The sequence below is a fragment of the Typopeltis vanoorti genome, chromosome 7 (assembly GCF_054136105.1).
Source record: "Typopeltis vanoorti isolate ZY-2024b chromosome 7, IOZ_Tvanoo_1.0, whole genome shotgun sequence".
Classification (NCBI taxonomy): Eukaryota; Metazoa; Arthropoda; class Arachnida; order Uropygi; family Thelyphonidae; genus Typopeltis; species Typopeltis vanoorti.
This window is the reverse complement of record NC_143555.1, coordinates 72,343,587-72,357,188: the sequence shown is the minus strand read 5'-3', so window position 1 is coordinate 72,357,188 and position 13,602 is coordinate 72,343,587. Positions and strand designations below refer to the sequence as shown.

The 13,602-nt window shown below is 34.0% G+C and overlaps 1 protein-coding gene across 5 annotated transcripts in view; it reads right to left on the bottom strand.

Annotated features, from left to right (window-relative positions):
* The window catches only part of LOC150104774 (uncharacterized), a 334,262-nt gene that overhangs the window by 183,028 nt on the left and 137,632 nt on the right, over positions 1–13,602 (bottom strand). For all 5 annotated transcript variants that reach the window (XM_090395341.1, XM_090395343.1, XM_090395345.1 and 2 more), the window contains exons 6-7: positions 10,344–10,491; positions 1,848–2,019 (exon numbers count right to left, since the gene is read on the bottom strand). In XM_090395341.1, the coding sequence (XP_090251467.1) occupies positions 1,848–2,019; positions 10,344–10,491 (320 nt within the window). The remainder of the gene's footprint in view (positions 1–1,847; positions 2,020–10,343; positions 10,492–13,602) is intronic.

The window sequence follows — 13,602 nt, the reverse complement described above, 5'->3', positions numbered from 1 at the left end:
CCAGGCATGCAGTCAGGATTACATATCCATACTTGAAGCAGAAAAAGCCATCAAAGGCTTGAAATGTGGAAAGGCAGCAGGAGTAGATGATATTCGACCAGAAATGCTGAAGTATGGTGGTATAAGAGTCTAACAGTTGCTGCACTTCATAGTTCAGAAAGCCTGGACAGAGGGACGAATTCCCGATGATTGGAGTAGAGCCCTCATAGTACCCATATATAAAAAGGGAAATAAAACTGAATGTGAGAATTACAGAGGTATTTCTCTACTGAGTGTTCCTGGCAAGATCTATGCAAGTATACTTGAGAAATGGTTGAGAAGAATTGTGGAAGAAAAGCTTGGTGAAGAACAAGCTGGATTCAGGCCAAATAGAGGCTGTCAGGATCAGATCTTCACTTTACGACAAATATTCGAGAAAGCATGGGAATACAACAAAGATCTGTATTTAAGTTTTGTCGATTTGGAAAAGGCATATGACAAGGTGCCAAGAGAGAAGCTATTCAATACGCTGCAGTTATATGGTGTCAATGGGGCATTATATCAAGCAATACTTAGTCTTCATTTGAGTTGTAAGTCAGCAGTTAGAATTGAAGGAAGTACAGGAAGATGGTTTAATGTTAAATCTGGTGTGAGACAAGGATGTACATTATCCCCTCTGTTATTCATTATCTATATGGATCACATTATGAAGGAATGTGGTATTAAACCTGATATCAAAATTGGAGATGTTAATGTCAGCTCTTTGCTTTATGCGGATGATGTTATACATCTAAATAAATCCGCTACAAGTCTGCAAGATTCTCTGACTAAATTGAATAGCTGTTGTAATAGATATGGTATGAAGGTCAGCAATAAAAAGACAAAGACAATGAAAATAGGCAGAAGCATTGAAAATGTCAACTGTGTTGTGAATGGAGAACCTGTGGAACAAGTAAAACATTTTAGCTACTTAGGCACAATTTTTACTGAAGATGGTAAATTAAATATAGAAATAGACAACAGAATCAGCAAAGCTGGTATGGTGGGAAGTCAATTGAATAAATTCATATGGAATAAGAAAGAAATTAGTCGGAACACTAAATTAGCTGTATACAAGACTGTGTTCAAACCAGTTTTAACTTATGGATCTGAGACCTGGGTCAGAAGTAAAACACTTGACCAAAGACTAGGGACTGCAGATATGAGAGTCCTGAGAAAGATTAGAGGCTGAACAGATGGCATCAATGGCAATATCATATTAAAAATGAGGATATTAGGAAAGAACTTGACATTGCCAGCATCCAAGAATGCGTTAGCAGAGCTAATCTCAGGTGGTATGGTCACTTAAATAGAATGGGAAAGGAAAGATTAGCAAAACAAGTGTTCTCTGCCAGGTTGGCAGGAAAACGACCCAGAGGAAGACCAAGATATAGGTGGATTGATATGTTACAAAGTGCCTTAGACGATAGAAATATAAGATCTGATAATGTTGGAGTCTTGACAAGTAACAGACTGATTTGGAGGAAAATTGTAGATAGGAAGTTAGTAATGATGTAATTTTTTCATGTAGTACTGTCATATCCTGTACACCCCTTGAGGGTACATGGCAGGAATTTAATGATGATGAAAAAAAAAAAGTAGGAGGTAAATTTAATTCATGACTGTTATAGTGAGTAATGGTTATAACAAGGAATGTTTGTTGGTCCCTTGGTGCTTATTATAACCAAGTTTGACCATAGATGATATTAATATAAAAAAAAAAAAAAAAAAAAAAAAAAAAAAAAAAAATATAATTCCATGGAATTCTTATGTCACAATAGTAATCTCATCATTTTAATATCCTAAATGCAAATTATTAATGGCCTTACCCAGCCAACACTCATTGTTCTTTTTAACTTAAGTACACCCTCAGTTTGCTGTACAGGATGAAAAAAAACAAGACGAGATGACTTTCTGGCCAGAATGCTTAAATTGTTCATCGTTAGAAGCTTTTTTGGCACTAAACGTAATACTAATTTTTCAGGCCACTTTTCTGCTGACCTAAAAAAAGAATAAAAATGAATAAATATTGTTTATTAATCATTAAAAAAAAGTATATCTATCAGTGATGAAGGAATAGGAACAAGTTTATTTCTTTATTAAATTAGATCTCTTACCCTTGTTTTTTAACTGACGAAAGGAGAGCATTCATAATTTTTAACAATCATTCTTTGAAATCTGACTAGTCGATCTCTGCCTGTGAGTAGTAGTTCAATGTGCAGACATAAAATTTCTATTTAAACTTTTGAACTTCCACAGCAATAAACTTTTACCACAACAAAAAACTTTATAACAGAGTACTGAAAAAAGGTCCTAACCAAAGTCATGTAGGCATAATAAGAATACCGTAGGCATAATAAGAATTCATTATTGCAAACAATTCTGTTTTTCCTATGTTTACTAGCAATAGTCTACTGTGTTGAGTATCAGTACTTGTGTAACCCAAGGGAAAGCTGTATTAATAAACTGCATTGTCTCTAAATAAATAATAACAGTTCTGAATTATCATATCTTGGACATTCTCAAAGACGGATATAGTTTAATTTGGTGATTTTTATCTGTTTTATTGTGTGTTTTACTTAGAAAATTAGTTTTTTATAGTGTATTAGTGTAGATTTTCATGTTTTTAGAATATTTAGTGCCGTTATAGCATTTATATTGCAATATTGGTGGCATGGCACCAATGTGATGAACAATGGTGGCAAGACCACATTGTCGGGCGATTTGAATTTGCAGAATTTTATTCAGTGTAGTGTGTGTGTGTGTGTGAAATGTATTTGTCGAGAAAATTAAAGAATATGTGGAAGGAAATTGAGAGAGTATGTATTAAGTGTTTCAAAAGTGAGTGTCTGTTAGATGATGAGAATGCAGCAAAAACCAACAGTAAGATGGAAAATGATATTATTAATGACAAATGTGCGGCCATGGAAATCGAAAAGAACAAAATGAACATTAATAAAGAAATTGTGTGCTTGAATGTTATCCTTCATAGGACAAAGCGCAAAACTGAAAATTTGCAGAAGCAGCTAGAGATTAGTAGGACTGAAAAGAGAATGAAGCAGAAGGTCTGAAGAAATAATAAAGACCAACAGAACAAACAAGAAAAAACAAGTAAAGGAGAAAATTATGTATGGAGACTCAATGATCAGGAAGAGCACTTAATGAAAGTGTGACAAAATTGTGTTTCCCAGGTGCAAAAATTCATGATATTAGCCATGCCATCTGGATGCAAAAAGGTAAGTTGAAGGAAATGATTGTCTTGGTTCGCACAAATGATTTTAGACGCGAGAAGTATTCTATGAGGGAGGAGTTGTTAGCAGTGGCAAAACTGAAGAGCAAGAAGGTTAAGATTGTAAGTCTACTACCATGCTATGATAGAGGTGAACTGAGGAGGAGGGCATTGGTGGCCAGTACGTCTATACATAGATTGTGCAGAAGGAACAATGTAGGATTTGTTGATTTGAGGTCTATGTTTGATTTAAAGAAGGATCTGTGCAATGCTAATGGATTGCATCTAAAATGGTTTTGGTGTTAGGTGTCTGGAGAGAGCTTTGTTCACCGAGCATGCTGAAGCCCAAATTCAGAAAAACTAAAGCAATTAGGGTGGAAGCAAATGAGTTTGTGTGAAGGCACCCAAGATATGAGTGAGTGTGAGAATGACCAAGTGTGCAATCTAGTTTCTCTATTTATTAGGATAGTCAATTCAGAAAATAAAGTGGGTTGGGGACTAAAGATCTGCAGTTTCTATATACTAATGCTAGAAGTAGCAGGAACAACAGGGAGAAGTTTTTGGCATTGGTTAGTGCAACCTCACCAAAAGCTGTAGGCATTAGTGAGACTTGGCTAACAGCAGATGATATAGTTACAGGGATCGAATAAGATAGTACTGCTGTTGATAGCAGATGAATTGCAGCCAAAAAGAATAGAACTTTTTTTTAAACACTGGACAACTGACACACACTCCTTCTCCAGTTATAATGGAGAACCACTGATTTAGAGTTTCCTATTCAGGATTCTTACCTTCGCATTTCCATTTTTGGGATGTTCGCTCTTTTCCTGTCCATTCTTCTCATGGTTTATCTTGCTGTTGTATCAAGTGCATAGTCATTTCGTTACTCCAGTTATCTTCACCAGATTATGGTCAGTATTGGACAAATGGCCTTTGATTTGGTCTAGTAAGATGGTTTTTTTGGCTAGTGACAAATCTTTATATGGCATTTTGGTAAGGGTCCAATATTTTATAAAATTAAAACTAACAACAAAATTATCACAAAACAGAGCAGTAAAAAAATCTACACTTTTCTGATTAGGAAGTCACGCAACATGAATGATGACACTAGTGCACACAAATAGCACTAGTTAGAAACTGTCCCCCCCCCCAGAAGATAATCATGAATAAACAATTTAACTAGTAACAAGAAGAATGTGAAGGATGTCATCATGCTCTTAAGGAGAATGAAAGATAACAGTGTATTAAGTAAGGTAGTCAGCATGTTGCCTAGGTATGATAATGATGAGTTGAGAAGGCGAGTGAAGATTATGAATGGTATGCTATGTATGCTAGCAGAATTTTGCGAGGAGAAAGGAGTTCATTTTGCGAAGGTGTGAGATGAGTTTGAGGGACAAAGAGAGCTGTATAAGAAATAGGTGCATTTGAATGGATTTGGTGTGAGACAGTTGGAGAAACTGTTGCTGCAAGAGAGAATACACCTCAGAAAGCAACAAATGTTGTGGAAGAGCACAAGAGAGTAAGGTAGGTTTTTTGTGAATGGAGAGGTGAGTGTCACGAGTAAAGAGAATACAAGAGAAAGAACACAGAGTGGACAGGAAAAACATGAGAAGTCAGGGTAGATGGGGGGAACACTGCGTGAAAAGTGTAGATGACGGTTTCAGGAGCAGATGTGGATTAAGACGGTCAAGGACATGGGGGGTGACATTTAAGTCTGGGGAAGGATTAAATATCAGTGATGAAAAGATAGGAATGGGAGAGTGTAGAGGAGTCATGTCTGACAAGTGAGGGTTAGTGGGACTTGTTATAGAAACACTAGCTCATTTCTGTTTCTATAACAAGTCCCACTCACCCTCACTTGTCAGACATGACTCCTCTACACTCTCCCATTCCTATCTTTTCATCACTGATATTTAATCCTTCCCCAGACTTAAATACTAAATACAAATACTAGAAGTATTCAAAACAAGGGAAATGAAACTGTAGCATTGATAGAGTTCATTTGCCCAAAAATTGTTGGTAAAACGGTGAGACATGGTTAAAAGAGGATGACATTCGGACAGGAATAGAGATAGAGGGATATGTAATCCTTGGATAGTTTTGAATATTGACAGTGGTTCTGAAGCAATATGGTGTGAAGTGGAGGTGGACAGGATGAAATGTTTGGGGGTGTAGCTATAGACTTGGTAATTGGAAGGCAGTGAGAAGGAAATGTTTAGACAAATTGGTCTGGCTAATGAGAAAAGGGTGATCATTATGGGAGATTTAATTTATGGTAACATAGACTGGAATGAAGAGAGAGAGCATTTCATGAGTTTTTAAGAGATAACTACCTTAAGCAGTAAGTAACAGAGGCCTTATATGGATCGAGGTTCTTGGATTTGTTTATCTCATCAGAAGAAATCAGCTAATGCCTTTTATTCCCTTACAGAGAGTAAGCAAGGCCTTTTAGCCTATCTAACTTTTGGAGACTGCATGGGCAGTTCGATCTCCACAAGTAGGCAATCAGAGATAGCTGGCTCAAGGCTATCACTAATTTAAGCGGCCCGCAGTGAAGAGACGGCTCAACAAGTGTCACCATTTTATGGTTCCTAACTCTAACACAATATTTTTAATATCCGAAATAGTGTGAATTCTACAGTAAATTTTCGTGAGTTTAAAGGAGAAAGAACCAGCCAAAAAAAAAAAAAAGTTTAGAAAAAGTCCTTACTAAGTGAGTCACTTTCTAGTAGCGACTAGAAAGTGACTCACTTAGTAAGGGTAGCAAAAGTGCAGTATGAGTAACAGTTAGCAAATGAAGCTAAAAGAAATCCTAAGGAGTTTTTTTGATATGTGGCCAGTAGAAGGAAGAATGAGAGGATGATGTTGGTCAGTGATAACGAGAGAACGATAAACAGTGAGGAAGATATAGTAGATATGTTTAATGAGAAGTTTATTAAAGTATTCCATCCCTGTGATTGTAACAATGCAGAACTTGAAAGCAGTGGGAATTGGGGAGGAACTATTGATGGTTAATGAGCAGAATATATATGAGGAACTGAGTAAATTACTAACTATTATAATAACGGAATTAACTCACGTCAGTTATTCTTTATTCATAGAATTTTCACCCGAGTATCACAGGCATCATCAGTACAGGTACAAGACTAATTAAACAATAACTGTTATATTCACAAAGCCCCACCTAAGTAGCTAAGGTTAAATTTCCTAAATTTAATTTAACAAGAAGAGTCAATTCATGTTGAAGGGGAGAAAGAAATAAGGCAATGTACGAATTGGTCACCAACACGCAAAATCACGTGCTTTATACGTAAAATTTTCCAACTGTTATACAAGCAAAATAGTTACTACTTTAAAAACTACAATGATCATAAAAGATCAGTTAATTTTCTGAAGTGTAATAATAAATGCTGATCCCACAATACGGATTAATTACCCTTTATCAGAATGGATTCTCCTTCTTTTGACATGCACATATCTGTGGGCGTACTATACACAATGTGTGTTGGATTCTGAATATATAGAGATTGGAGTAATTATTATTTGCTTCAGAATCCAACATGATCTTCCATCACATAAGCTAAACTTGTAATTATTTAATGTAAATAACTTATTTTATAATTTAATATTCATATAACTACCTTAATTTTGTCTAATATTTAATTATTTAATCAAGATATATGTATTAATAATGAAAAGACTGTATTAAATATTATTAAGCTATTTTAATTATTACTATGTTAATATTATAAGAACTTGTATTTGATAATTTAACTGCGCATTATTTGAAATGTAAATATTCTCTATTTATTCCTGTTTGTAAAGTTTAGCATTATGTAATAGCTCAATTTTATTATATTTTGTTTTGTTGTCATGGAAACATGTGAGCGAGCACATTTTGGAACACCACGTGAGGTTTATTGAAAAGAGTTTAGAAAGAAATCACAAGAAGAATTTAGGCGGGAAGAATGAATATAAAGAGCAATGAACGCTGACATTAGGAGATTAGAGCATTAGAGATTTATAAGAGAGAGATTGGCATTAAGTTGGAATCGGAGCATTCGGGAATAACAGTGCGATAATAGTGAGTCGGCAAGTCACTCAAGCAGCTAAATAAAGTCTACTAGTCGAGAGGCGGTTAACTAATAAGTTGTAGAATAACAATTATAGCTACGGAAAACAGCTGAGTGACTACTAAATAGACTAGCAATACTTGAGTTGAGATTTAGTTTCAGGGCCGACCTTTCAAGGACAAACGGAAACTTGAAGCATAGCACGAAGTAACTAGAGAATAATTAGAGGCAACAAAGTTGAGTTTAAAGATAGCGGTGTTAAGAATTATGGTACCTAAAGGATTAAACTGATGTCAAAGGAGTAGGCAACTGTGCATATTAAACTTCAAGTTAAGGAATTATTGTGTGTTACCTTAGTACAAGAGTTGTTGGTAGAACACTGAATTAGTTAAGTGATGTCAAATGTAGTGCAAGCGGTTTGATCTATGCAAGAACGTTTGATTGTGTGTATTGTGACCGTTAATTAATCCAGTTATTTCTAAGAAGATTTTTTTAAATGAGTGCCGTTAATTGATTAAAGTGTATACAGTTACAAAAAGTGTTCGCACATAAGTATATGAAGAAGGAAAATTGTCGGTAAGAATATTCCAACCATTAATATTCCTATGCAGAGATATGAGTGTGTTTCTTCCTAGAATATCCCTATACTAACAGTAACTGTTGTGGAGGTTAGCTAAAGCGTAGATTTAAAAGTGTAAGCTTGTGAAAAGGTATTGCCACCAATAAATTGTATTTGAAACTAAAAAAAAACTACGAGATGTTAATGTGAATGATCACTAAGGAATTTTATGACAATAAACTTTATTAAGTGTTAAGTGAACTGTGTGAAGACTGTATTTCAGATAATTGACCAATGCCTGAGTTTGTATGACTGTATTATCAGAAGAGCTAAAGCGTTTGTAATATCTTAATTACTGATTTAAACTTAAGTGTAAAATTTGTGATTTTAAAATTAAATGTTTGTTTTTGTTTATCTAAAGTTGTATTTTGCCTGAATCTCTTTTACTGCACCATTCATAAAATATTCGAACCAAAGTGGGTAAATTAAGTAAGTCAAATATACTCGGCCAGTATATATTTTAAGGAGAAATAGTTGAAGGTTGATTTTTCTTCAATTCTTGAACTAATTCAGATATAGAGTGGTGCAGTCTTTAAATATAAATTTTCTCTATATTTGAATTAGAAATCAACTCACAACTTATCAATTAGTTAAGAACATCGTAATTGTAATCATGTCGGATCCAAGGTATAGATTAAGAATAAGTAGGATCCAACATGTGAAAGGTTCAAATTAAATCTTTTTTTTTTTTAAATTTGGATCACAGTCATGAAAGTTGTAAACCTGTTGTGTATCAACATTATGAGCATACTGAGGGTTTAGATAATACAGAAATCTTGCCCTAGGAAACAAACATTTAGAACTCTTTTCCCTCAAGCTCCTTCCAGATCTCCAATAAGCAAGGTGGTGGTCGTACACCAGGCGAGGAAATTCATCTATTACTACCTAAAGACATTCACAAACATTCATGCTTCAGTGAGATTCAAATCCAAAGCTACTAGGTATAGATCAGGAGCACTCTCCCACTCTACAATCTAAGCCAGCAAAACATAGAAGATTGCTGGCAAAAGGTGTTTGCTTCATAACAATGCTCAACTTCACTCAGCCAAAGCAAATGACTGAAACAATTCAACAATTACTGCAATTCTTCTTCATCCATCCTCAGTTTGGACCCTTCCCACCGGCTAATTTTTCACAAGCTAAGGAAGTGGGTAAAACATTTTCTAACAACCTAAACAAATCCCAGTGGCCCAGGAAAGGGTTAAACCACACACACACACACACACACACACACACACACACACACACACACTGACAGATTTTATCTTTATACCAGAAAAACTCAGATATTTTTAAAGGTGAATGCTTCAGTTTTTTCTTTCTTTCTTTCTTAGTTTTACTATCTGAGTTATATGTAAAAACTATGATTATATAATCATAAATCTTTATAATTAATAACAAACTATTCTTACGTTGCAATTACATGAGGTCAATGGCATAATGATTTTACTCCACCCCCAAATAAATGAACTTTCAGTAAATCCTCCTGAGATTTGGAGAATTTATGTTGGATACGCTTAGAACCTCTGTTAGGTCTCTAGGTCCCCACTTAGGCTATATCTTCCCCTTTAAAAATACTAAGTTTATTAATATTCTAATGTTTAGTTTAATTTTTGAATGATATAAAATAATAACAATATGAAATATTAACTGCATTTTATCAATGATATCCCATATCATATTTAAATCATACACTACCAAGCCCTCAACAGTAATTTAAAATTCAGTATGAATGAAATACTACATTGCTAATGTGTGGTCAAGTATATGTAGTGATATTTAATTTTACTTTGTACTGAGCAAAATTTGTTACTGATCATTTTGAAAATTGTAAATGATAAATTGTAAAGAGTATAGGCAGTTAATTTTTTTAAAATTAAATCTAAAAAGTAAAATATGGTAAATTTATAACTGATAAAATGCACTTTCAATATTATTTCTCAATGTAGTCCCCTTCTTACCCTTACTGAACAGGTCTATAATTTGATTTTTTCCTCACATGATGCTTTTTTATTTCCCTTAAGAGAACAAAAAAAAAAAAGTAGTTACCATTTTTACTTTTTTTTTTTAATGAAAGGCACACACCTACAATCTCAGCACTTGCTCCTCTGACTCTGCTGCCAAATATTACTTCCCAATGTAGTAAGGTAAATTATAAAGGTTCTATTATAAAAGTCCGTGTAATTTGAGAAAGTTAGTTCGGAACGAAACTTTTAGTTTAGATATATGCAAACTTTGTTTACTTTTTAAGAAAACAAGAAAAAATTATTGCATTTAAAACTAGATGTTTCCACATATGAATTAATATTCATAAATTCATAGGTCTATTTTCTGTGATAATCTAACTCACAAAACTAATCTGTACAGGCAATTTTTTTTTTTAAATAAAATAATTTTTACTTACACTTCTGGTTCTCCATTGACAATGCTGGATATACTAATAAGGGGTATAGTATGAGTAACAAGAGTAGTAGCAGCATTCTCATAAAGTCTAAATTCCAACATGCCTGTCCAAATGGGAATCTGATTTATATGTTGTTGTTCTGTAATATCTAGCAAAGAAAAAAAATTTGGTTAAAATTCCAATTAGATGAACTTGACTAACTACTGTATTATTATTAGCATCGCCATCATCATACCTACATGGAGTCTGAAGATTCATCATGGGAAGTTCCAATGTCAATCAAACAGCTCATCATACTGTTAAAAAAGGCATAATTTATAATTATGAATCTTTTTACAACCATTTCTCTACATAAGTATTTTATTAGTTTTGGTTTCGTAACAACATATAATCAGCACTTGCGATGTGTCTGATCAGAAATTGATATTCATGTTAAAAATTGTAAAGATTTGAGATTTATTGTACCTACCAGATTCTACTCATACTATACCTCTGTTAAGTGCACTGCAATATCTGTTGTTTGTTCTCAAGACATTCTATTTTTGTAACAACAATAACATGTCAGCCATTACTGACATCTTGCCTGTCACATAGCTGAACAAGTGTGCATGCTTACTGAGGAAGTTGGTGGGTGATTGACATCCTACAGAGAAAGTGTTGGGTACTCGAGTAACAAAAAAAAACAAGAGGAAGAGAGTATAAAAATTAGATATTTTTATATTGTACTTAAAAATGTTTGTACTTGTATATTCAATATTTCTTCTTTTTTTATCTTATTTACTTATTTATCTGAAATTGCTTATTTACTTAACTTTACTTTACTTATTAACTTAACTGTCGTAACTCCGAGTGTATAATCTCATTGCTTGAAATAGACTATTACCTTTTAATCCCTTCAATCTATCAATTTAATCCCCCCCCCTTTCAAGGTCATGACTATGCTACTTCACGTGTTCGTATTTTAGAATTTAGGAATTGCCTCTGGCTGGAGCCCATTCCTGTGTCTAAATAGCTGGCTTTTTCTCACTTTGATCTCTGAAAATCTATTTGTATTTAGGACTGCACCATCAGAGATCACGTAGAGGAATTTTATATCTTTCCAATATACGCGAGAAAGGTGGCCCAGCACAACACGGAAATATCTCTAAAATTTATCTCTAAGTCAAGCAACGTTTAAATCTACTATTCGTTTGTCGTGGCTACTATTACTCTTAAGGTCACACAGGTTCTGTCCTTTTATGAGAAGTGAATTGGTCAAGCAGAATCAGGCAAGTTATTTGACAAACAAAACAATTTATTCATGCTAAATCAAAGTACATAAAAAAGGTTTACACTACACATATAAATTACTCCAACTCAAATTCACTAAACAAAATTGACATGGAGAAAACATAAAATTCACGTGTCTGGTTCTCCACTAGATTATTTAACATTTCTCGCATAAGCTCAATGACTAATGCAATTAATTATGCTCACAGATAATTCAGACATGGGAGCAGACTTGCACATACTTTACATTAATTTAACTCAGATTATATATGATATTAGGCTTAAAAGAACTTTCACATACTATTCCCTCTTTGTTGTATAACATTATCTAATTCCCTATAACTCTGCATACTACTACTGCATACTACTGCACAATTATTTTAAACAAATCAGCTTTCCGTCCTTACTACTGTTCTTTATGCTAACAAATAAAAATTTTCAGCAATCTTTGCCATTAATTTCACATCTAGGAAAGTCCTATACAAAAGTCTTACTTGTTACTTGGTCATTCAGTTCATTACACAAGATCCTAGAGATCGCCGACACCCTCTTCTACTTTCTGGTAAAATTCACACACGGGCACTTTTTACGACATCGAAGATACTTCGCACGCAAAGATCATCAAGGAATTGGTGGGATTCTGGAGTAGATCGTCACTGCTATTAGAAGCCTCTCATCATCGTCGGGTTTTGGCTGGCGAGACATGGATCCCTGTCCTTGGAAGCAGGACACTGGAAACTCCTTGTAGTTATAGCAGGAAAGGAAAACCGGAACTGGAAAGCCTAGCCTCCAAAAGGTTCGCACCAACAAAATCCTAGTATTGATAGCCTCGCACTGAAAAGCCTCTTTTCCATCGATTCATCCCCCTTTTATTCTGCTCTCCCGGCCTTGGAACTCCTACAGATTGAATCACCCGGATTTTCTTTAAGGGGATCTTCTCAACCACTTGATGGTCGCAGAGTCAAGTCAGGAAACCCCATACTTAGCTGACCTTCGCGAGTTGCGATTGCCTCAGCTCTTACATTTTAAATCCCGTCTGAGTTAATTCTTTGTCTGTACAATTTCTTATTACAATTTATTCTAACTTTTTTTTTTTAGGTTTATTACAGAAAAATTGAGTTAAGTATTAATCAAATTACAAGTATATATTAAATTAATTTTTATTTCCCAAGTAAAATCGCTATAGAAGAAATTTTATTCTAAATTCCTTCTATACAAGATTTTACAGAGAGAAAATGGTAGTTTAAGAATGCAGACCAGAGAATCTTGGTTTTAGGAAGTTTTTGAAAAACTTGACAGTCAGAATATATTAACAGTGGTTTCCAGAAAGGGAATCATAACAAGATAAATACTTAGACTGGAAAAGCAAGACTGTCAACAAGTGAATAGTAAATAAAAGAAGATATTAAGCAGAAGATATGCAAAATGGGAAGTTTCGTCTTCTGTCTCAAGGACATTGGTGATATCAATTATTTATTTGGAACAAGTGATGCAATTAGAGAAATCTGGAACTGTGAAGTGGCTTTATAAAAAGCTGTTTTGATATACTGTTGTTTATAAAGTAGCAAAATAGTCCCCCCCCCCCCTCCCGTAAAAAAAAAATTGTGATTTGTGTTTGTAATTAAATAGACTGATGTAAGAATATTTATATTCAGTGAAAGAGTGAGAATGATTGAAACAATATATGTTAAATAAGGAAACACTGCATAGTTCTATAGAAGTTTTACATTTTAAGGAAGTGCAGATAAAGAACTGACTCTAATGAACATATATATGGTTTGGTAAGAATTTGTTGTGAAAAACAAAATGTTTAGTCTAGTAGACTGATTAAGTATATATAAAACATATAAAACAAACTGTTAGAATGAATGAATTTATCCTTTAAAGATAAAGGAGATTTCAAAATATATTTTATTTAGAAGGCCTTGGATCCAAATTGGGTTGACAACAGTAGCATTATCTTTGATGGGCAGCATGGATTTGGTAAAGG